Below are 24,335 nucleotides of genomic sequence, written 5' to 3' on the forward strand. Positions count from 1 at the left end.
AAGCTCTGTATGCTGCCCCAGCGCTGGCTCCGCAGCTCCTATTGGCCAGGAACCACAGCCAATGGGAACTGCAGAGGCGATGCTTGTGGGCGTGGGTAGCATGCACCACACAGAGCTGCCTGACCGTCCCTGCGCCTAGGAGGCGAACATGTCCCCCACTTCTGGGAGCAGCACGGAGGCAGGAAGCCTGCCTTAGCCCAGCTGCACCGCCAACTGGGGGCCATCTGAAGTAAGTGCCACCCAGCCGGAGCCCACACCCCGAACCTCCTGCCCCAGGTCGGAAGCCCCTCCAGCACCCTATCTCCCTCCCACACCCTGCATCCCCACCTGCAACCCAAGCACCAGCCCTAAGCCCCCTCCCGCACCCAAACTCCCTCACGGAGCCCTCATCCCACCCCCCTTCCACAATCCTGAGCCCGTTCCTGCACTCCAAACCCCTTGGACCCAGCCCGGAACCCTGTCCTGTACACCATACCCCTCATCCCCAGCCTCACCCTAGAGCCCTCACCCCCTCCCGCACCCTAATCTCCTGCCCCAGCCCGGAGCACCCTCCTGCACCCTTAACCCCTCATTTCTGGCTGCACCCCAGAGCCTGCCGCCCCAGCTGGAGCCCTCACCCCCACTCGCACTCCAAACCCCTGCCCCAGCCCAGTGAAAGTGAGTGAGGGTGGGGGAGAGCAAGCGACAGAGAGGGGGGCTGGAGTGAGTGGGGGGTGGGCCTTGGAGAAGGGGTGTTCAATTTTGTGCAATTAGAAAATTGTTAACCTTAGAGGAAGCCCCAAGCCTCCATCCCAGCCCCATGGGGCTGGAACCATGAGCGCTGGCTCCCCCCCCACCCCACTCCACCCCACCCTCGGCAGGGCTGTGTGTGGCCCGGGATTGATTTTTTCTGTGGGTCAATGGCCCCTGATAGAAAAAAGTTTCCTCACCCCTATCTTAACCCAAATCTGTAGATTAGAAAGCCATTAACTCTCTGCACAGGCTAGACCCATTGATCTCACTTTTTTTCTATGTAAGGAAAATGTTAACACTCATGATAAATATTTTTTTAGTACTGTGTTCTTCGTAAATACCACTGTGATTGACATTAAAATGCCAGTATTTCTGTGCATTTGCATGGTGGTATGTAAGGCATGACAGTTGCTGTTTTGTTAGCGCACGGTGTTATCTGACACAGCACCCTTATTTGCTATTCAGAGGGATAATGCTTCGTCTTTAATGGCAAACACGGTCTTTCATATCAGAAAGTGAGAGAAATACATTCGTAATGTTGAAGTAATACTTCACTGTTGCAATCTAACATTAGAACTATTGAATACCCTTGCGATCATGTAAATATTCAAAAATTATGTAAATAACAAAAATATTCTGTATTTAAATACTGTGGGAGGAACATAGGGAGCATGAATATAATGGTTTGATATGCAATGATCAAACAAGTGGTGATCCTTCATGACATTAATGAATTTTTGTATTCCACTAATTAGGGGACTTGTACCTCCTCTTGTAGTAGCTTGCTGGTTCTTATGACAAACTTAGTGTCTGGTTGCCATGTACAACATTCCTTCAAGTCTGATGTGACCTTAGTTGTGACTGAAGTGAACCACATTTATCTTATCTTGGTTTTTAACACATATTCTACTCAACTATCTTAGCTGCATCTGCTCTTAATATCAACATTGGGTCATCTTCATTCATATTATCTTAAATTTCTCCTTTTGATTGCTGTAGCATGAACTTCATGATGCAGAATTGGTCAGCAATATCAATTGATGAATTCTTTAGTCACGTTAATAGTGAGCAAGCTGTTTTACATGCATCTGATACCTGCCAGTAGCACTGGTGATATGAGCTTGCTATTGTTTGCCAAGTGATCTCAGCCATATTCAATTCATGTGTTAGAGGTTGTCTTGATTAGCCATTCCTCAAAGAATTGAGGTATTTTCTGAGGTTGGTCACCACAATGAGGTTGTCTAAATTCTGATCATCATTTCAGTTAATTCTATCAATTCATATGGCCAAATGTAGATCTTCCATTATCCTTCCATTGGAAGTAATTACCAGCCTTCTTTTGAACTTCTGGACATCATTTTCTAAGGGACAGGTTTTTATACACCCATATGGTCAATCATGCAGTGAAAGTATCTATTATTAGCCATACTTGTATAGCTGTCCCATCAAGAATCTTGGATTTCACAAGGAAGCCCTTTTAGTTTCCACTGTCCTTGCTTAGCTTCACCAGTGCTTAAGAAAGTTGATCTTCATTTGAAAAACACTAAGACCCAGATTTTTAAATGTATTTGGGCAGTGCTGTGCTCAGCATTGCATTGCCTAAGTCTCATTTTCAAGAGAGATTTAGACACTTAGGAGCCAAAATTCCAATGAGATTTAGGCTTGTAGAGACTTAGGCTCCTAAATCTATTAGTCATTGCACTGCTGAGTGCAGCAAAACCTAATTAACTTTAAAAATCTGGGCCCTAGTCTCAAAATAAGTTCTTCCAGCTTTATGCATCTTACATCACAGCTAAACTCATAGATTTATGTACTCTTGTGACATAACTATGTAAACTCAACTACTCTCAGCTTTTATTTAGTCAGACTTGGGCATGTTCAGTTGTGATTGGTCACTGGTTCATGAAAAAAGAATTAAAGTTTGTCAAATTCTTCATTTCAAACATTAATCTGTTTAGCATATTGTTTGTGAACCCATCCTGATCTCTGCAAATATTATGATGTTTAAACTTGTGACATAGTTGTGGTAATTAATTAGTAGTCTTTGGATTCACAAAATGTTTGTTCATATTATCTGGTATTTGTTTTACATGATTGGTTACCAGAGTCGCATAGTATTGTTTCTGCTTCCTGGTAGGATAACTGAAATGAGATGAGTGAATAACTAATCACAAACATCTCCTATGAATGTATGGATGAATCCAGTAATTATCTATCCGGGGGACATGTACACATATATATGTTTTTTCCTAGGGTGCTTGTCTTCATACTATCTAAGCACCAAACATACATGGAAAATTAAGGATTTGTGAACGTGTTCTCAAATACCCAGCAATTTCCTGAATGCTTGTGAATAGCCAATATGACCCCATGAATTGTAGCAAACTACAACTCAAAGATTTTATTTGTGAAGGTATTTTGTGTTTTTAACTATTTGCATTTACCCAACTTTAATGAAGAGTATATATTCACTCAATGTCTGTGTGCCACAGGGAGTTCTGAACTGTAAAAGATGATAACCTGCAAGAAATAATTAAAGCATGCGTATATAGAGCCCTGTTGCTAGCATATTGCCCATTTCCTCCTTGTTAACTGAAATACAAATAGCACACTTTGGCTGACATTTCCAAAAACTTTTAGGTGATTTGAATGGGAATTGGGCATCCAATATTTGAAATTTTCATCCTAAAATATTAAATGGTGGTTTTTTCTCTTTGAATTTTAATTGTGTAAAAGTGTCCAAAATAAACTTAATTAGTCACTAAGAATATCCCTATACTATGTGACTTGAGTTGTTCAGCTATTTTGAAATTTGGTTCATGTCATCCATAGTTAACCTTCTTCAATGTTTTGAATGTTGGTCTATCATTCATATCCACATAAAAATAAATGTCACAACATGCATGTATAGCTTTTCAAGATCATAATTTTATTTGCACATCATCTCCATTTTTGTAATACTTATACAGGTTTCCACCCTCCTCTTCTTCATTTAAGGTAGCAAACAATAATACAAGGCTTGTAGTTTTATAACAGGGATGCATGCGATGATAATTTGAGGAGGCAATCACCACCTTGTGACCCAAGTAGACTTGCAACTCTCTTCCTGCTCACACCTATGCCTCAGTTCTTCAGTCTCCCCTTTCCGACATTCACTGTACACTTTAGTTTTTCCCATCCTCATTTCTTTCCTGATTCTTCATAATTGTCCCATATGCTCCCTTCTCTAGAGTTCCCATCCCATTCCCATTGAAGTAGTAACCTCCAGAGGTATCTTATTCATTCCAGTGCGGCCACCAAGTTTAGTACAGTTCTTTTTTCTGCAGTCATCATGCAGTCAGCACCATGGACAGCTCTAACAGCAGTGTGGGTTTAAAGTTCTGGGTTCACGTATTAAGACGACATGGTGAGCATCATCATGGGAAGGAAAGGCAGTAGAAAATTGTTGAATAGTTCAGAAAGGTTGAGTGGAAAGATACTTTTACAACCATAGTTACCCCTCTTCATTAACACATACCCCTAATTATACTAATTTTGACAATAAGTGTTCACGCGTCAGAAAAGTTTTAATTAAGGTGTTTGTATGTTTACCTATGTTTATGAAATATATGGTAACTTGTTTTTGCTTAGGATTCGAGGTAAGAGAAGGAGAAGGGGGTGGCGATTATTCAAGTTTTTTTAAATACGGAGCCTGAAAATAATAATAAGGCAAATAGTTTCAAAGGAACTACATTAAGAAAAGCATGATCTTTGATATGATGATCCAACCACAAAATGAAGCAGTTTTTATCTTAGACAAAATATCATTAAAGTAGGGTTCACAAGTAGTAGAGTTTACAGGCAATCTCAAGTTCCTCTTGTCAGGTACAAACTCAGAGGCCTGAGTTTGGTTATTCTGATCCCTTGGTACTGGATCTAATACTGGTACTTATAATAAATATGTCTGTATTTGTGTTACCAGAATAATGGTAAATCTTGTCATTTGGATGTTGTCTCTTTTCCAGTTTATAAACACTGGAACAATGTTAGTGGCACTATTTCATTTTTTGAGAACATTTACAGCCCAGTATTTTGGTTTTGATATACCAAATATGGAAATGTTATTTCTTTGTTGCCACTTCATGTATATTTGCTTTTAAAAATGTGATCTCTGTTAGTCTGTTATGTTAGTTTCTGTCGATTTGAGATTGGCAATCCTGTTAAATGTAATTGTTTACTTTCCGTCATGCATTTGAAGTTTCCTGCTCAGTTGTTTTAACGCTCTTTGACTTAGTATCTTTATCAATTAGTCACTTAAGAGACAGAGAAAAGGACACCAGCACTTGGACTCAAATGCTTGACTTCTTGAAGAGCTTGAATTTCTCTCCTATGTTGTTCCTTGGCTTCTCTCCCTCAAATATTGGAAAATCATAAAATTGGTTTGGTGTTCTGTACACTTAGTTATATTTCTGTTCAGATTTTACAGATTTTTCCTATGAGCTGTTATGGCATAAATGTAATTTAATATATTACATATTAATATTGTCCATCGTTCCTGTTGTGTGGTGTCAATACACCTAAAACAAAAATGGAAATTGTAGGGACTATGCACTGACCAATATGTTGCCAACCTTTTACATGCATCATTCATACTTTTCATTATCCAAATGCAGCAGCATACTGAGCAAAAAGAATAGGCCAAAGAGGGAAGAAACATAAGAAGAAAAGGAAAAGTCAAACATGAGTGGGACAGCTTTTTTTAAATGGTCTGTTTTTGATTCTTCTCTCTTTAAACGTTCAAGCTTTGGATGCTGAAGTTTAGAATAGATTTCTGCTTTTTTTTTTTTTTTTTTTTTTTTTTTTTTTTTTTTTTTTTTTTTTTTTTTGAGAATTGCCTTTTATGATTTTGGATTTGATGTCAGGTATGGATAATCCAAATTGATTTTTATTGCTTTCTACAATATATATCTGTTAGGATTTAGTATAGCAGAAACATTTTGAGAACTCCCTACAATAGGAATAAACTGTAAATTATGGACTTGCTAGCATGGGCTGTTTCTTTAAGGCAATATGAGCCATAGTATTTGTTCATAGTGGTTTTTATTAAATGAGTTAATGCTTATTTTGTGCATTTAAGATGAGAAGCTTTGTTTTTTGCAGTGTTAGCAAATAATTATGGGCAAATAATTGTTTGGCACTTGTCCAAAACTACATGTATGCACAAAAATCCACACACACACACACACACACCCCATGAGAAAATGCTTCACTTTTATCCTGCATAGTAGTGTGTGTGTGTGTGACCTTTACCCTACATAGGTGTGTGTGTGTGTGTGTGTGTGTGTGTGTGTGTGTGTGTGTGTGTGTGTGTGTGTGTGTGTGTACACACCCAAAAGATAAAGTGGAGCAAAACTTTGCTGATTTAAGGCACTTAACTTCTCTACTTCAGGTTCCCCATCCCCAAAATTTAAGTAACACCACCTACTTACGCGCCTTGCCTTGCAAACAATAAGGGTATACAATGGGTACTGAGATGTCATTGAATTTGAAACAGATACATTTCAGAAGGGCTCTGATGTTTTCTTTTAATTTCTGTAAATGAATCTAGCATTAGAGTATCTACTGTATATTTTCTTAGACAACACATTCTTTCTCAGCACTTTGTTCTTTCCAAGAGGTTTACCAACATTAAGACGTAAATTTGTTTCTTACAAGCCAGAACTGAGGAGCCATCTTAAGTGATAGCATCTGGAGGTACATGACCTGGTGTGCTGGGACAATGGGGAGCTAAGGGCTTTAGCAAGTATCTCTACTAAGGGCATCCACCCAAGGACAGCCATAATTTCGCCTAAGAGGTATTGGTTAATACTTTGATATTGGGCTTGTTTTCAGGTACTGAAAGAGAACATCTAAACCATTTTGTGTTGTATTGTTTTCAAATCCAAATATACCAATATATACTCTCATTAGGGTGTTTTGGATTTTTTAACAATACTGCTTAGGAGAGATGGCTGGACCAAGTTTAAGGTGCTAGCTTTAGGAAGCCCAGGTTCAATTCCCTTTTCCACTACAAATTTCCTCGCTGACCTTTGGCATGTTGCTTAGTCTCTCTTTGCCTCAGTTCCCCGTATGTAAAATGGGGATAATGGCATTTCCCTACCACAGTTATGAAGTGCTCAGATACTACATTATCGGGGGGCCATATAAATATATAAGATGGATAAGGAGAAGGTTGTGTTTGGGATGATATATTTTACCATGAAAAATGGTGGCAGAGCAACTGATAGGGAAGTGGTAAAAATGGTTATTTAACGCTAAATTCGTTGTAGGGTTATAAAATGTTGAAATTACTGGTTCAAGAATAAAAAGTATTGAATTAACTTATTTTTTGTAATGTTTCCCATCTCGTGAACATAAAAAGAACAATATCTACCAGAAGAATGTATTTGTACGATAGTACCCTAGCATTTTGTGTTTGTGTGTGTACTTACTCTCTCCCTTCCCACAAAGAGGGAAACATTATTTATTATAAACTCTCTCTCCTTTTTTATTATTATTATTCTAGTGTTACAAACCTTAAATGCTGGGGAAGATGCGAGCCTGTGATTTCAAGAACTCTTCAGTTTCTAAATGATCTTTCTGTTGGATATCCTTTTTATTGTACATCGGGGGTCCTATACAATGAAAATAATTTAGTAAAAATTAATATTTTCAAGCCATTTTCCTTTTTATAAGAAATTGTTTTAACACCAGTGAGAATATTAATATTAAAATATGAGTTTGATTTGGCCTTTTTATATGCATAGCACATTTTAAATTATTTTGTGTTTCCCTATTCTGATTGTCCATGTGACTTGTTCATTAACATCATTAGTCTCATTCATGACATCCTCCAGAGGACAAGAATGTCATTGACTCTAAAGAGAGCAAGGCTGGACCCATTTTGGCTCTGATTCAACTAAGGTACTTAAACCCATGCCTGACTTTAAGTACGTGAGTAATCCCAATAGAATCCATGTGACTACTTACATCCATAAAGTCAGGCATGGGCTTAAATACCTTGTAGAACCAGGGCCTTCATTGTTTGTATTTGCAACACCATGATCTTGAATTTTGGTTAACAGTTCAGCTGAGTCCTGGGTTAGATTTTGCTTTGACACAAACTTTTTGAGGCTGCTACTTAAGTCATACATCATAAAAGTCATACATCATAAAAGTTTACTCTTTGAAATTCCGACAAGTCAAACAAGAAGACCAATTTTCAAAGAAAATTAGCATGTAGTAATTTTTGACATATCAAGATGTTGAAGTGGATACAGGCAATAGAAAACAAAAATTTTTAGAACTGATAGAAATATTCAGGAAGGGAAGTCCTTCGATATCTTAAAAATAAAAACTGCTTTTCTTTCAGTTTCAGATGAAGAGATTAATGTTATAGATAGTCAGAAAGGAAAGGAGGATGGAAAGTGCAGCCTTGAATCATTTTATTTTCTCCTTAGAATTCTAGTCATCACAGCAGAATGTTAATATATTTCCTTGTATTAAATGCTGCTTATTGTTTTGCAGATTGAATAAGTGCATTTCATTTAGCTAAAATTATGCAGTGTATGTTTTCTCACACTTACTACAAGTATCATTAATCAGCCATGGGAGATGTTAAATATATGTATATCTATTGTTAACACCACCAGATATAATGGGGCGCAGGTGAAATCTAAACACCACTAAGGTATTTAACAAAAACAAAAAGGGGATTGATTATTGCATTGCATGAATAAAAATGTACAAGAGTTAATGGGTTAGCTTTCCCACTACTGTGTCTGGTTGTATTCAATACAGTAAGTTAACCAAGAAGTTTAAAATATTGCACCTAATTCAAAATATTTACTTGATTTGTTGCTCGTTTATTTATGTAAGCTGAAATAGTCACCATTATATTATTGTTAACAGCAATGAGCCGGTTATATGTTTGTTATTACATGACTAAGAATTTAGAAGGAAGCTCTGCTTCCCCACCACCACCACCAGAGGTACTGGGGTCAGGCACTTAGCATTTGATGTGCAGGAATGTATTTGAGACCTCCCTCACCATCCCAGCCCTAAAAATGGAGAACAATCTGCAATTACTAACACAACAAATGCTTGTTTTAAGGCTGCAAGATGACCAAGGAATATGTTGATGGTTTAACAGTTTTCAGATAGTACTTTGAGTAAAGTAGATGAGTTTGCTGTATGTGATTTGGATACAATATTACAATGAGCTGGGAGCTTAAACAGAGGTATATACTTAAGTGTCCTGAAGAGCAGATTTGTAAGGAGACAGTTTTCCTTGAGGTAATTTATTACGTGTTGCTAAGAACCCTGATAAAAGCAGAGCTTTAAAGCTGTGCGATATGAAAGTTTCCAGAAGTAGTGATACCTTTTCAAATATACTGCTATGTAAATGAGACTTCAAAATAAAACACATTTTAAAATCAATAAGAAGGAAGATGAACTAAAGCCATAAACATCAAAATATATTTAAGCAAACATACTAAGAACAGTAGTTTCTCTGGTTTAGATGGGTGGGATAGGACAGATAGCTTTAATGCTGGTTCACTTCACTGTGATATGTGTGTATTAGTTAAGTTTAGAATTGTGTTCCTTGGCAAACCATAAAAGATTTCAAAAGTATTAGACACCCACTTTTGTGCTGGAATTTAATATGCAACTTTTTATTGGAAAATAATCGTCCTTGTCTGGCAAAATCCACCATGCAATATTTCTGTTAGTAGGCATAATGCAATAAAGACAGGGAGGGCTATTTATCACTACAAATTTTGAGGATTTCAGGATTCTTTTTATTATTTTAATATATTTCTTTGGTATTAAATCAGAAAAATGATAAATTACACCTGTCGAGGCTGTTTTTCCTTTTTGCTGGAAAATGATGTACAACCCAATTTCACTGGTCATTTTGGCTTTTAAAGATACGTATTTTTTTTCCTATAAAAAACTTCACCAATAGATTTTTTTAAGATAATAATGCTGAAGTACTTTTTATTTCTAAATCTATGAAGTGGTTTATAAGTACTTCCTGGCATTGCAAACTTTGGCCTTTTCACACTGTTTTTTTTTTTGTTTTGTTTTGTTTGTTTGTTTTAAATAATGATTGTAAAGGACTTTGGAAGAAAAATTATATTTTTAAAAGACCAGATCCAGTGGCTCCACTTTTCAGCATATGATATATAGTACATCTTGATTGGGTTGAAAGATTAAAAACACATAATTTCAGTTCTTGGCCAGTATTTGTCATTCATGTGCATATAATGTTCTTAGTAGAAAATTAATCTATACGTGTCCAGGCAGTCTCTAAATATTCATAGAAATTTGGTACTTAACTTTTATGCATAATAAAAAGATATCATTTCTAAAGATTCTCTTAGTTAAAAAGAAAAATCTTAATGCTAATAAGCACTCTATGTAACATAAGAAAGGGAAAAAAATGACATTTTTAAAACAACAAAAAGCAACAATGATTTGTATTGGTGTCGTGTTTTACATTATTTTAACAATGATTCCAGATTGGCATATTCAGAAATATATTAGCCCAATTTGATTTTAAAGCTCAGTTATTTGAATTATAAATCATTATGTCCCTTCTAGCTGATCATTCATGAAATATCTTTGAATTCATTTACATAATGGAATACATTAGTGGTTCCTTTATGTCAGTGCCATCGTAGTGCTCCCTCATGCATGTTTAGTTCTTCCTAATAATTAACTTTATTATCATACATTTTCCATAACAAAATAATTATAATAGTGTTATTTTGAAAAGCAACTGGCTGCAAAATACTCAGTCTGTCAAAGTCTGCTTTATCCACGTTTATTTTTAAAGATCTCTGTGATAAGCAGGAGAAATTTTATAGCTTTGCATTGTGAAAACAAATAACTCTTAACCAAGTACTGCAGGTTAACAAAAATAAATACGCTAAATATTTCCTTAAAATCAGGTTAGCAGGTTTGTCAAAAGCAGCTATATTCCCCATCCACAGCCTTTTAAGGAATTGGATAATAACTTTAAAAAATAGTTTGATCAGTTTGAAGTTAAAATTAATCATTCCTACAAAAACCTTACATCATAAGAATATTAAGGTTGCAAATTGAAGCACTCAAGTCAGGAAATAACAATTTGCAATCTCTACTGCCTACTTGTGTGTATGTGTTGCAACAAACTTGAAATATATTCTCATGCTATTTTTGTCCACAGGGTCCCTACCTCATTCAGTGCAGGGGATGACCAGTGCTCAGTTAATGAGACAGCTGTTCAGTATTTCTTTTTATCCTCAAGGTACAGTGTGTGGTCCTATATTTCATCGACTGCACACCATCCAAATGCCGTATTACAGACACCAGCCTCATTCAGAGTACACAGTACAACTGTAGGGAATGGAGAAATGTTCTGGAAAAAGATCCTGTGGGGGCAAAATTGCATGTGATCATGCAGCTAAAGACTGTATCATAATACACATGCACTGAGCTGGGGAAAGGGTTAAAGTTATGCAATCAACCTTAACTTGTCACTTCCTGACTTTTGAGTGCTTCTTTAATTTAGTTTTGCAACTTTCACTTCTGGTTAGTGTAGTTTTTAAAAGGGATTTCCTACATTTAAAAAAAATGAAGAAAAAGAAATCCCACTATGTGGGATAAACTTGGGGCCAGATTCTCAGCATCAAAGCAGGTGGAAGACTGCCCTAAATGGGCAGCAATGGATTCCCTTAATGGAGGAATCCTCAAGGGATTAGTACCAATACAGGGGATGTTTTTGAGGCAGAGTATATTTGCCAGGCCACAGCTCAACCCTTAGAGAGCCATCTGCTCCCCCCTGCTCTGATGTACACTGAGCATCTGGCCTCTTGTGTTTTATTAACATCCTTTAAATATTTTCTAAACATCATACTTTTTAAACATCATACTTCTGACTTCGTGCTCAGCATTTAAACCTGTGTTTTGGTGCAAGAAAATAGAATACTGGGTAAAGGCCTGAGCAGTCTTAATATTAACTGTGGGTTTTAGTCATGATTGGAAATTCAGGGTGGAAAGAACACCCATAGTGTTAGGCAGCGTAAGTAATAGCACACTACTGAGCATTGCTATGACATAACTTCACAATGTAGTTGTATGCTGTGGCACCAGGCTGAACACTTAAGGTCCCATATGCTATGTACTTTCTATCAGGTTGGAATACCCAATGACAAACATGGCAGTTCAAACGCAGTTTTGTCTTACATTGTAATGTGGACCAAACCACCTCACTGAACCAAGATACAGCTCTGAAGAAGTCAGAGGCTATAGTATGATTCCTGAACCATATTCAGAGCCATATGTATTTTAAGACGGACCATGTTTTAACTTTGAAGACTGAAATGTTACGGGTGAGTCCCTTGTTATGTTAGAAATTAGCATAGATCGGACGTAAGTTCCCAGAAAACTGAAAGTGCTGTTGTTGCAAACAAACATGTTCCTGTGAGGGTGACATTGCACTTAGAAATTTGTAGAATTGACTTAAAGTGACCAAAAAAAGCACTGCACGAAGCAATTCTGAGCTGTGAGGTTGTGGTCTTGTAAGTAAGATTCCTTCCTCAATCCTGCATGTTTTCTAAAAGTTTAAATAACTAGTAAAATATTGCAGGTATCTGTATCTCTTCATATAATAGGGGTGTCTGTTGGAAAAATCATGTCATGGAAATATGTTTTTTCTTCGCAATTTTTAAAGGGCGAAAGTGTTTTCTTGGATACACATTTTGAAACCACTTCTGTCAACCATGTGACTTCAAGAGCCAATGGCAAACAGGATTTGCATTGTTTTGTGACGATTTTGCATAAATGATTGTGGTTGGGATTTTTAGGCACCCAACTCCATAGCCTTCTTTGAAATTCCCTGTATATTCATATATATGCATAAACATGCACAAGCAAATGTAGAGGTTCTTTGTCAACATTTGGTCCTTTAGGTCAATGATATGAACAAAACTTTTCTTTTTTTAGTAGTTGATAACCTGCAGCAGGTTTCATTTTTTAATAATTATTGCTTTAGAGTGCAATTAAAGACAGCAAAGTTGGCATAGGTTATGATTTTTAAGTCTTTTTTTCCTTGGTTTGTAATAGAGTTCTGCATACACAATTTTGCAGTAAATACATCTTAAATGTACTGGATTCATCCTGAGAATGATCCACTTTATTGCTCCCATAAATATTCCACTGGCAAAACATGACTTAGTGTTCATTAACAGCATGAATGGGAGAGATTCCTACTAATGGTAGAGTTGTGGGGATTTTACTTTTTTTTTTTAAGATACTGTCAGTTTTCACTTGTCTGTTTGCTGAGGAATCGTAACAGTATATAAGCCTAAGAGATGTTTTATTTGACTTACTGACTTTTCTGGCTAACCAAACCAAGGGCTGGCTTGATTCTGCAGTGTGTTGAGAAGCCCCCGAGAGCCATTTATTTCAGCAGGGACTGAGATGCCTCTGCATCTCTAAGATCAGATTCTTAGCTTAGTTAGCATCTTCTTTGCTGGTTGACAACTGATTTTAAGAAAACTAGTGAAATGTTATAATTCCTCTTGTTTTTTTAAAATGTTGCATATAATTATGGGTTATTGTCTTGGGGGGGAGGGGAAATAAAAGTATTCAAAATCCAGAAGCACTGAAGGATAGCTTTATATCCTGTAACGTTCTCTTTCTGTCTGTGAACCAAATGCTTCTCTGAAGATGCCATCCTGCAGGAGTCTTACCTTTCAGAGTTCAGAGGTTACCTTTTTGTGTATGACAAGTACAAGAGTTCTCTTGCATCTTATTTTTTGTCTTTTTTTCCCCTAAGGCAAGATTATCTTAAGTTGCACATCTTCCACACCCACATACCCCTGGGAACTTCATCTTCCATGCAATCAAAAGGAGAGTCTTTATACTCAGTAAGGCTGGCATTTAATGACCAGTAGTTGGCCTAACTGGCCCAGTACACTCCTTCCACTACCCTTAAAGGTAAAACAAACAAACACAAAAAAAACCCTGAAGAGCTAGGGAGTTCCTTCAATGTCACACTTAGGATTGAAGAGAATTAGAAGTAAGAGTTAAAGAAAGGAGAATTAAAAGTAAGGGAATTCCTTTCTGTCCAGTGTGGTTCAATTTAAGGCCCCCAGCTAGTCAATTTGATTGCCCATTGGCAACCTCTCTCAATAAGGGCAAATCCTATTGACCGGCTGCCACTACAAAACAGCAGTATTTCCTCCACCATCCTAGCCATGTGGTACTATCTGGAAAACCAGCACCATTTATTGTTGAAAACCTTTACTTTAATTCTAAATATCGTTTAATTCATTGGCTCTTTTGCGACTAAAATATGTGACATGAAAAGTAATTGCTTTGGTTAATAATAGATAATCATTTTTAATTTTCATATACTATTTCTGTGCTGTATATTTTTTCAGAAACACTATATTTTTAAGAGATACGTATTTTAATACTTTCTGTTAGCGATTGTATCATTCATAAAAATTATTATATAATTATGCAAGTTAAGTTTACAGCAATATTCAGATCTCAGCATAATACTTTAAGGGAGACTTTCCTTAACATCTGCTACTTATATTCTCTTAAAAAAACTTGTGAAAATAGATACTGTGAAGTTCATGCTTCAGAATCACACAGTAAGTTTTCTTATTATGTTCAAATATTTTAGACTCCTTCATAATTTTGTACACCATTTTAACTAGTGATCCACTTTTGTTTTGCCAGAGTAAACACTTTCCTTTTTTGGGAGTGAATGATAATTACAGTCTCAGTGACCTTAGATGCCGAACAACTTTCTACACTGCTCTCACTCGCCTCCTCATGGTAGATTTAGGTAAGGTGTTTCTCTTTGATATTTTTGTAATCTTATTAATTTTAGTAACAGAGCTTAAGTCTTCTTAGTGAGAGGTTACTGACACTATTAAAAATAGGTTATGAGTTGAGTACATCTGTTCTAGATGGTGTTTAAAATACTTCATAACAGCTTTTGAGGTTTGTGGCTATTGAAATACAATAGTCTTTTTTTTTTTATTTGATAGATTTGGTTATAGTAATTTGAGTTCTAAAAGTGAAACCAATAGTTTATTGCACTGAAGGCCTTTTGGATCCATTAGAGTAATTTAGCTACTCATAAAGTAAGGGCCTGATCTTGTGACATTCTAAAAAGTTTCACCTTTGACTGACTTCAGTGACTACGCCAAAGACACTGGTTTCAATGTTTACTCTAGCAGATGGTGTACTACTTCATATAAATTCTCAGCCTTTGAGGAATCTCAGCTCTGAGAGTTTGAATCAGAGTATTGAGCAGACACTTAATGTACATGCTTAATTTTACGCACATGAGTAATCCCGTTTGAAGTCAATAAGATTATTCATGTGCATACATTTAAGCATGTACATTAAGTGTTTGTAGGATCGGGACGTTAGTGGTTAGCCTGGTTTGCACCAATATATTGCCAATAAACTGATTTTATCCCATCCCTTAAGTAACCAGGAAAAGAATCCTTAGCACCACATGATATTAATTTAGGACTCATCAAGCAAGTAAGACTCCTTTTCAATCTATTTGTGAGCACAGTTTTAGTCATTAGTTTAGTAACAATGATGGGTGGTTACATACTAGCACAGATAAGAAATTTACTAAAAGAAGCATATGATTGGTTTGCAAGAAACATAAGTGATGGGCCAAATCTTCAGCCAATGTAAATTGACATGGGTTCAGTGAAGTCAATAGAGCTACACCATTTTTCATCAGCTAGCCCATTAGATGCAATTATATGTATTATTATTTTTATATATATTATTATTCAAATTATAGTCATAATAGTTCTTTCCCTTAAAGATTTCTGTGCAAAAATTACCATTTGTGAGAATGAGTTTTGCTAAATTAAAATTAGAGATGGGCAGAAAAGGGAATGTCAGCCTTCTGAGAGAAAGTTGGATTAGAAATAGAGTAGGGTTTGAGGTCTAGGTTTATCTGATAGTGCCATCATTTCATATGAGCAATGCTGCAAAATTTGAGCTGCAACTGGTGGAACTCTCACAGGTGTGCCAAGATTTTCTGTATCTTCAGTGGTAGAAATTGCTTGCAGTCAGCTGTTCTCACAAATTTGCTGTCATTTTGGAATTTGATTAATTTAGTTAATTTTGGAATAGCAATTTGATTCATGATGCCATGTCAATTGGAGATATGAGTCTACATTCAGTCTGGCTATAGTTCAAGGACTCTCTTGAGTTAAGTGAAGTATTACCCTGTAGTTTTTCTAGATGCCCCTAACTTATTCCTGGCTTTTCTGTGGGTGGTGGTTACCCTATTTGAACCCTAAAAATAGTCTTTCCTTCCTGAGGACATTTGGGGCTGTCATTTTTCCTCTTTTCTGCCATTTGTTGTTTTAATATTTGGATATGTTAAAAACAGGAATTAGGCAAGTAAATTAATTTTTCAGACCCCCACAGAAAGATTTAGTTAGGCAACATATATGCAAAGATGGCTCACCTCAAAAACTGTCTACACATGCAATTCAACTGTTTTCAGGACCAGTTCAGCTGCATCCATTGCTGACACCTGTTGTAAGCAGGGAGTAAATTTCCTAGTGGAACCATGCAGACATGCAGCTTTAGTGATTTTCCCTACAGGAAGAGCAGAATCAACCCATCTAGGTGATAAAAATCACATCTTCAAAGAGATGTTATATGAGCAAGATGCCATTCCGGTTGATAACTCTAGGCAAGTGAAACACAAGAGAAATGTGATTGCTCAGAAATTAACGGTTCATTGAGATTGAACCTCTACTTTGATTCCTCTACATTAGTGGCCAGAAAACCTGATAGGAATAGGGGTAGCTGGGGGAAAACCTAAACGAACTTATTGGACTCCTATCCTATGGATTTCCATTTGGAGTATATTAGCTTGTCTGTTTCTGACCTTTCAGAGAAACATATCTAGAGAAGTGTACAGGGAAAACTCTGCTTTACATTTGAGAATACAGATGTGAAACATCAAACACACATGAGCTATACTTTTCTTGTGTGTGTGACAAATACACACTTTTTAAATGACATTGTTCTTAACCTTATAGAGCTGTAAGCTTTATGAACAAGCAGCAAGTCATAAGTTTTAGTCCAAAGAGAATTGATCATCATACTAGTCATCCTTTTCAGGCTTTCTAAAATTAAAAGAACAAAGGATTTGTTAAAGAAGTTTTTCATATTATTGACTTTTAAAAATAATTTACATGGAGATAAAATTAAGATGAAGTCTCATGGTAAATTAGTGCTTTTTAAGAAATGGAATGTGCTTTTCTGGATTCAAGTATAAAATTCATTGTAAATTAGCCTTTTATAAAAAGAAAAGGAGTACTTGTGGCACCTTAGAGACTAACAAATTTATTTGAGCGTATTTATTCGATGCATCCAATGAAGTGAGCTGTAGCTCACGAAAGCTTATGCTCAAATAAATTTGTTAGTCTCTAAGGTGCCACAAGTACTCCTTTTCTTTTTTGCGAATATAGACTAACACGGCTGCTACTTTGTAGCCTTTTATAGAAAGTGTAGAATTAGTTATATTTAAACCATTCCCTTTCGAGTGGTTAGAAAAACCAAATCAACCATGGGGGAGGGAGCAGGAATTAGCAGTACATTAATTGTCATTTACTTTAAAAGGCACTTGGTTTCTGTTCAGTAATTTGAACCTTGTTTGAATGTAATTACACTTTGAATGCTCTGTGTGCCCCAGGTTGTATTTCTAATGAAAATAGGCTTTTTTGACATTTACAATTGCACTATTTTGTCAAATTGGTGCATGGCCCAAGATTTTTAAAGTAAACTAAATATTCACTTGTGTAAGGTATAGAGTAAAGAAAATGGTTACTGAAACTCCAACAAAGTGTGTTTTTAAGTAAAGGTTTCAGAAGATTTTAATCCAGTTTTTCTTTCAATTCTGGATTATCAAAGGCTTTACACATAAATTATAAAAAGTTTCTTCTGGAGACATTGGGCCTGATTCTCCACTGCTTCTGTGTAGTTATTTACACCAGTGCAAAATGAGTTCCTGCTCAGTGGATATAAAACACTACCAACTAATGTAAACCACAGCCAGATCTACTCAGCGAGATGCCTGCTTGTGAAATGCTGCAGTCTGCCCTTAAAGCATGAAAGATCCACCAAAATGTTCCACTGAAGGATCTTTTTTCTTTCAAAGGGCATAATGAGGCCATAAATGAGTCTAAGTGCTCGCTAGTGTGGCTTGGATCGTCGCAAAAGAGCAATTTACACTAGTAATTTGTTCATGAAATGGTTTTTCTTTTCCAGTTTTTTAAAAAAGCATCATTATTTAACCTTCATATTTTATATTACATGAATGTGGATCATACAATAATCATACTGATAATAGTGCATAGGGACTTGCTTTTCTGGTTTGATTTTTTTTTAACTGAAATAAAATATTTGAGGAATTTAATGTTTTATAGCTGATTATTTCTGGGCCGCCTAAAAGAGTCTTACTCCACTAAACTTATCTTGAAAACAAAAATAATGATAGTTACTTTTTCACTTAGAAGAACCAGTTAGGTTGCAATAAAAAATTACTTAGGTCCCAACCTGTCACACAATCATTGGATAATATGGCACATGTTATAGCCTCTTACCAAGGGCTTAGACAATAGCCAATTTAGCTGATGGGTTTTCCATCGACTTCAAAGGGATTTGGATCAAGCCCCAAGAGCAAAAAAAGGGCTATAATAATAGTCAGAGAGAGATAGGATTACAGATGGCATACAAACTAGCCAATCCTATGTATACACCAAATTCATCCACAAAATGTTGAAGGAAAAATAGGTAAAATGTCTCCCAAAGACATTTTGCAGAAGGACGTCATATTAATTCCTCCATTAATTTGTCAGTTTTTGCCATAACTATTTTCCTCTCTCATTTCTTTTTCCCAACATTTTACTTAACTATGGGCCAAATTCTATCGTCGGTTATGTGTTAATGGTTTCCATTTAATTTGGATGTGTGGGTATATCTGAGGGGAAAATGTCTTTAATGATATACATGAAAGGATCCAGTATCTAGCCTGGTTTTGGTGTCATTCTTATAAACTAAATTTAGGCCTTGATTCTGCAAAGACAAGCACAGAGCAGACCCCTGTTGAATTCAGAGAGGCTCTACACATGTAGGGTTCCAGCCACACAATTTTCTTTTCAGGATCTGAGCCTTAATTGTTTGTTCTCCTCCCCTTCCCCCCAAATACGAAAATCTATCAGAAAAGTAAAAGTTTGAGTGATGCATACAATATCTTTGGAAATAGGAAATAGCTTTTAATAAATATGAAACATTATGGAAGGTTATAGAAATGATTATAATTTCTATAGCAATTAGTAGGTTCTTATTATAATTTAGCAGAACGTATAACCATGGCAGAACTTTGACAGTTAATACATTTATATAACATTAGTGGGCAATAATTATAAAAAAAAAAAACAATTTTCATCCCTTTATAGCAAATTTAACTGTTTGAAACATGTCTAGTTAGAAATGTTGTCTGAAAGCTCATGCATTTTTCCTGATAAGTGTGCAATAATTATAGGCAGAGCGGATAGCACCACATATTATTAAGGTCTCTCAACAATTGTTGTTACAAGTCCCTGTTTTCATTTGCTTGTTTGGGCTGAAATTTTCTATGCCAGATGTCTGCTTTAGGCTGAATTTTGGGGGAATTGGGGGTTGGTTTGGATTGGATTTTTTTTAGAAAACTTCAGCTAAAGTGGTTCAGCTGTTTCCAAGAACAGTGCTAAGGAAGAGTACATTGTTTTGCCCATGTTAAAAATTCTGGTGACATTTTATTTGAAAGGTTCTGCTGCTTTGGTGTTTTGGAGCAAAACTTGAAATTTAACATGCTGTGGCATTTTGCTGTCCCTGTGAAAATCCAGCTAAATATGGCCTATTATAAGTCTTTGAAAAATAACAGCTTACGTGTGCTCCGTAGAAACTTTTTAGATTTTTAGAAGCAAAAATCACGAAGCATTCCTTCCTCATTGAGCATGCTTCATTTCCCTCACAGCTCCTAAACATGACAGGACTGTGCACGCGCCATCGCCACAGAGTGACTGAGCATGCACCAGCCCAGGGCTGCCAGGGCGAAGCCAGGCTTTCCCAGTAATAGCTACACCCAGCTTCTCCGGGCTGGGCAGCAGAAAGGAGACTTAAGGAGCTTGGCTTGTTTAGCCTAACTAAAAGAAGGTTGAGGGGAGATATGATTGCTCTCTATAAATATATCAGAGGGATAAATACAGGAGAGGAAGAGGAATTATTTAAGCTCAGCACCAATGTGGACACAAGAACAAGTGGGTATAAACTGGCCACCAAGAAGTTTAGACTTGAAATCAGACGAAGGTTTTTAACCATCAGAGGAGTGAAGTTTTGGAATAGCCTTCCAAGGGAAGCAGTGGGGGCAAAAGATCTATCTGGCTTTAAGATTCTACTTGATAAGTTTATGGAGGAGATGGTATGATGGGATAACGGGATTTTGGTAAGTAATTGATCTTTAAATATTCAGGGTAAATAGGACTAATCCCCTGAGATGGGATATTAGATGGATGGGATCTGAGTTACCCAGGAAAGAATTTTCTGTCGTATCTGGCTGGTGAATCTTGCCCATATGCTCAGGGTTTAGCTGATTGCCATATTTGGGGTCGGGAAGGAATTTTCCTCCAGGGCAGATTGGAGAGGCCCTGGAGGTTTTTCGCCTTCCTCTGTAGCATGGGGCATGGTTGACTTGAGGGAGGCTTCTCTGCTCCTTGAAGTCTTTAAACCATGATTTAAGGACTTCAATAGCTCAGACATAGGTGAGGTTTTTCATAGGAGTGCGTGGGTGAGATTCTGTGGCCTGCGCTGTGCAGGAAGTCGGACGAGATGATCAGAATGGTCCCTTCTGACCTTAGTATCTATGAATCTATGAACTCAGAGCAGGGATCCTCTCTCTTGTGCTCTCAGTGACACATACACACAGTCACCTAGGCAGCATGGAGGAAGAAGCCTTCTGATTCGAAAGCAGAGAGGAGACGAGCCAGATTGGGGGAATGAAACAGTAGATTGGGACAAGAATTCTGGTGAGATTGGGACTAGCTTTGGAGGAAGAGAAACTGTTACTGGGACCAGGAGCCAGTTGGTGGGGGGAATGTGAAACTAGGACTGGTTGAGCGGAGAGGCTGGGACTTGGAACCAGGGAAAGGCAGGCTGGAACTGGGAGCTGGGATAGAGTGGTGTTGGGACTAGGAACGAGTTGCCTGGGGAAGGTGGGATTAGTTGAGGAGCTAGGGAAAGGGGGAGACTGGGACTGACTGGACAAGTTGATGAATTAGGAACTGGGGATGAAGGGCAGAGGAGCGAGGAGACAGATCTGATGAGCTGGGTTACAGGGAGAGAACTGGGACTGTCTGGGCAAGAAAATTGGGATTGGGTGTGGGAAGGTGGAGAGACTGGGATTGGAAAGCAGAGGTCAGGGCTTGGGCAGGTAGCTCAGAGGGGGACACTAGGACTGACATGGCAAGAAGACTGGGACTAGGTAGGCAAGAATGGAACTGGGTCAAGGGGCTAGATTCACAAGGGGGGCGTAATTGTTGCAATGCTGAGTGGTGCAGTGCCTGACTTTCAGGTGCCTTGCCATCTGCTGGAATTCACAATTCTGAGTTAGGTACCCAGGAGGAGAGGATGGCGATTGCTGAATAACCACATGGCTGTGGTGCTGGTGCTCCTCCTTATACGCAATAGCTCAGTAGTTAGAGCACTCTCACAGGATGTGGGAGATCCAGGTCCAATCCCCCCACTGCCTAGTGTGGAACAATGACTTTAACCCAGATCTCTTACCTCCCAGGTGAGTGCCCTAACTCTTGGACTATAGGGCATTCTGGGATGGGTGTCTCTCAATATTTCCCATTTAAACTGTTCCACTTGGTATAAATACTTGCATATCCCCTGGATCAGGGACTAGAACATGGGTCTCCCAGGTGAGTGCGCTAACAGCTGGGCTGTAGAATCATTTTCACTCTCTCATTGGACAAATGAATATTTTTAAGTATTTATAAGAGGGACCGTCGCCACACCACCTGCTATGCCAGCTGTGTTTTGTTTGGGGCCTGATCTAGTAGGTTTGCTCTTAATCACCCACTGAGCATGCCTGCTGGATCAGGCCCCATGGGTGCAATAGGTGGGGAAATACCTTGTTTGTGAATCCAGCTGGGGCTTAGGCATTAGCTAGGTGCCAAGTTGCTAGGCTGTGTTGGGACTTAGATAGCTGTATGTATACCCAGAGACAAAAAATGAGGCACCTCGTGGACTTAACAGTGGAAATGTAGACGCCTAGGGACTTTAGGTGCCAGCAAGACACACACACACTTTGTTAAAAGAATATTATTAAGGTTGCAAAGTCAAGCACACTTTTCTGCCAGAATTTAGCTTGTCTGTGCAACTTTAATCCCCCCGCCCCTTTCCCCTGTGTTATGATACAGTCTTTAATTCCATGATCACAAACTATTTTTATCTGCATGAGTCTTGCCTCATTCACTGCACAGCATGGACCTGTTCTGGGGATGAATCAGGGCTGAGTAGTAAAGGATGAGCCCTGCCTCATTTGTATAGTGAATGAGTCAGGGAATTGCAGGAAGTGAAAGCATGGTTAATACAGTTGAATGCTGTCCCAAGAAAACTGGATTTTATACCTACCTCTGCCACAGAGTTCCTGGGTAATAGTAGGCAAGTCACTTAATCCAGACTTCACAAGTGATCACTGATTGTGTATTTCTCATTTCTGGGTGCCCAACTTGAGGCCCTGGGATCTGATTTGCATAAGAGCTGAGCACTCACAGCTGCAACTGAAGTCAGTGGCAGATAATTTTAATATATAAAGTGCTATGGTCCTAGGTTAACTTGAGCACCAAAATTAGTAGAAATGCTTTTCACTGTAATCTTTGTGTCTCCCCTCCCCTCTAACCTCTCGGGGTATTTGTGAAGCTCTCAGATACTATAGTAAGGAGCAACAGAGAAAAGCCAACAAGGAAATTAATAATCCTATCTTCAAAGCAGGGTTTGAACAGTGCAGTAAATAAGGCCTGAGGAATGAGGAGAAAACAAAATATTGAATATCTGTTTATTCAGTGAGAACTGTCCATTCTGTGCATTGAATGACACGGGGTCCTGTCGAAAAAATAGTATATGATTGTATAATTAAAGATTGTATCATATCGCGTACCCACAAGTGGCCAAATTAAGACTGCACAGGCAACCTTAGTTTTGGCTTTTTCTAACTTTTGAGACCTAGATTTTGCAACCTCAGAGAGAATAGAAATATAAAAAGGAGAAAGAAACAGAACATGTGGAGAGACACTGGTCTCAGTTTTAAGTCATTTGTGACCTAAAGTTTCTGTCTGTATTTTATGTTCGTTCAATCTGTGTGCCTCAGTAAAAATATTTAAAAACTAAGGGTCCACTTCTACTGTCCTGGCCCAAAACTCCTTTTGACATCAATGGAGGTTTTACCTTCAAATGGATTGTGGAATTGGACCCTAATGAATGGCAGGATGAATGTGCTGTGATGCTCTCGTTTGGTTTTTTTTTTATTTATTTTATTTTTCTGTAGGTGAAGACGAGGATGAGTTTGAGAATTTCATGCTACCCCTTACAGTTTCATTTGGAACTGTAACTCAGATATTCAACAATAGTTTTAAACAAGAAGAGGCAAAGGTAGGTTTATTTCAGTAATAGGGAAAGAAATTATTTATCAGTAAAATAAGTTAATTATGAAGTAAATGTTTCACATTTTTTTCATCTTTGCCATGTATATGTGTCTGTAATTTTCTATATAATGTTGAAATAAAATGGCTGTATGACTTCCCACAAGTCAATCTCTTACACATACTTTTAGATTTTGGGAATGGTTTGATGATAAAGTGATCTCTTTTCAGCCATATTTATAATCAGAGACAGATTTTCCTCTTGTGGTATTTGACCTGGTTCTTATGTAATACTCCCTCTTCCTGTGTATGTGTTTTTATTTTCTTCATATGTATTAACATATGTATTTGGGGAGATTTGGAAAGATGTAATAAACTTGATAAAACACTGCATCTTTAAAGTATTTTTTTTTCAAACAAGAATTTAATATATAAATCAAGACTTTATTAAATGGCTGGGCATATATGTATAAATAGGAACTGGTCTTGAAGTATTGCATCCTTAAACTGAACAAAGTGATTAGGATAACTGATAGCTAAATAAGGTTTTTATGTGCCTGTGGGAGCCATATTAGGATTGATTTGACAAGTCAGTTCAGCTGTGGCAACAGTCATAATATCTAACACAACATTATGTTTTATTAGTAAAATTCTTAAGTGTAGCGAGCTGTTTGTGTCAAAACAACAGTATATTTTAGGGGGAAAAGCACGTGCTAAATGGGAGTAGCAGCTTCAGGAATGACAATACATTAGAGTAGTGTTGTGCTAAATAGATTCCTCTCCTCATAATGAACAAACAGTTAACAATGCACTCTAGAGTGCCCATTTCAGATACATTGCGTA

General features: G+C 37.5%; 1 protein-coding gene across 6 annotated transcripts in view; it reads left to right on the forward strand.

Annotated features, from left to right (window-relative positions):
- Nucleotides 1-24,335, forward strand: part of RANBP17 (RAN binding protein 17) — a 256,018-nt gene that overhangs the window by 150,553 nt on the left and 81,130 nt on the right. For 4 of the 6 annotated variants that reach the window (XM_038413649.2, XM_043491410.1, XM_038413647.2 and 1 more), the window contains exons 16-19: nucleotides 7,277-7,357; nucleotides 14,339-14,402; nucleotides 14,491-14,599; nucleotides 23,399-23,502. The exons of 1 other annotated variant lie outside the window; for it this stretch is intronic. In XM_038413649.2, coding sequence (XP_038269577.1) covers nucleotides 7,277-7,357; nucleotides 14,339-14,402; nucleotides 14,491-14,599; nucleotides 23,399-23,502 — 358 coding nt within the window. The remainder of the gene's footprint in view (nucleotides 1-7,276; nucleotides 7,358-14,338; nucleotides 14,403-14,490; nucleotides 14,600-23,398; nucleotides 23,503-24,335) is intronic. One more of the 6 variants, XM_043491411.1, reaches the window with a different exon arrangement.

Source organism: Dermochelys coriacea, chromosome 8 (assembly GCF_009764565.3).
Source record: "Dermochelys coriacea isolate rDerCor1 chromosome 8, rDerCor1.pri.v4, whole genome shotgun sequence".
Lineage (NCBI taxonomy): Eukaryota > Metazoa > Chordata > Testudines > Dermochelyidae > Dermochelys > Dermochelys coriacea.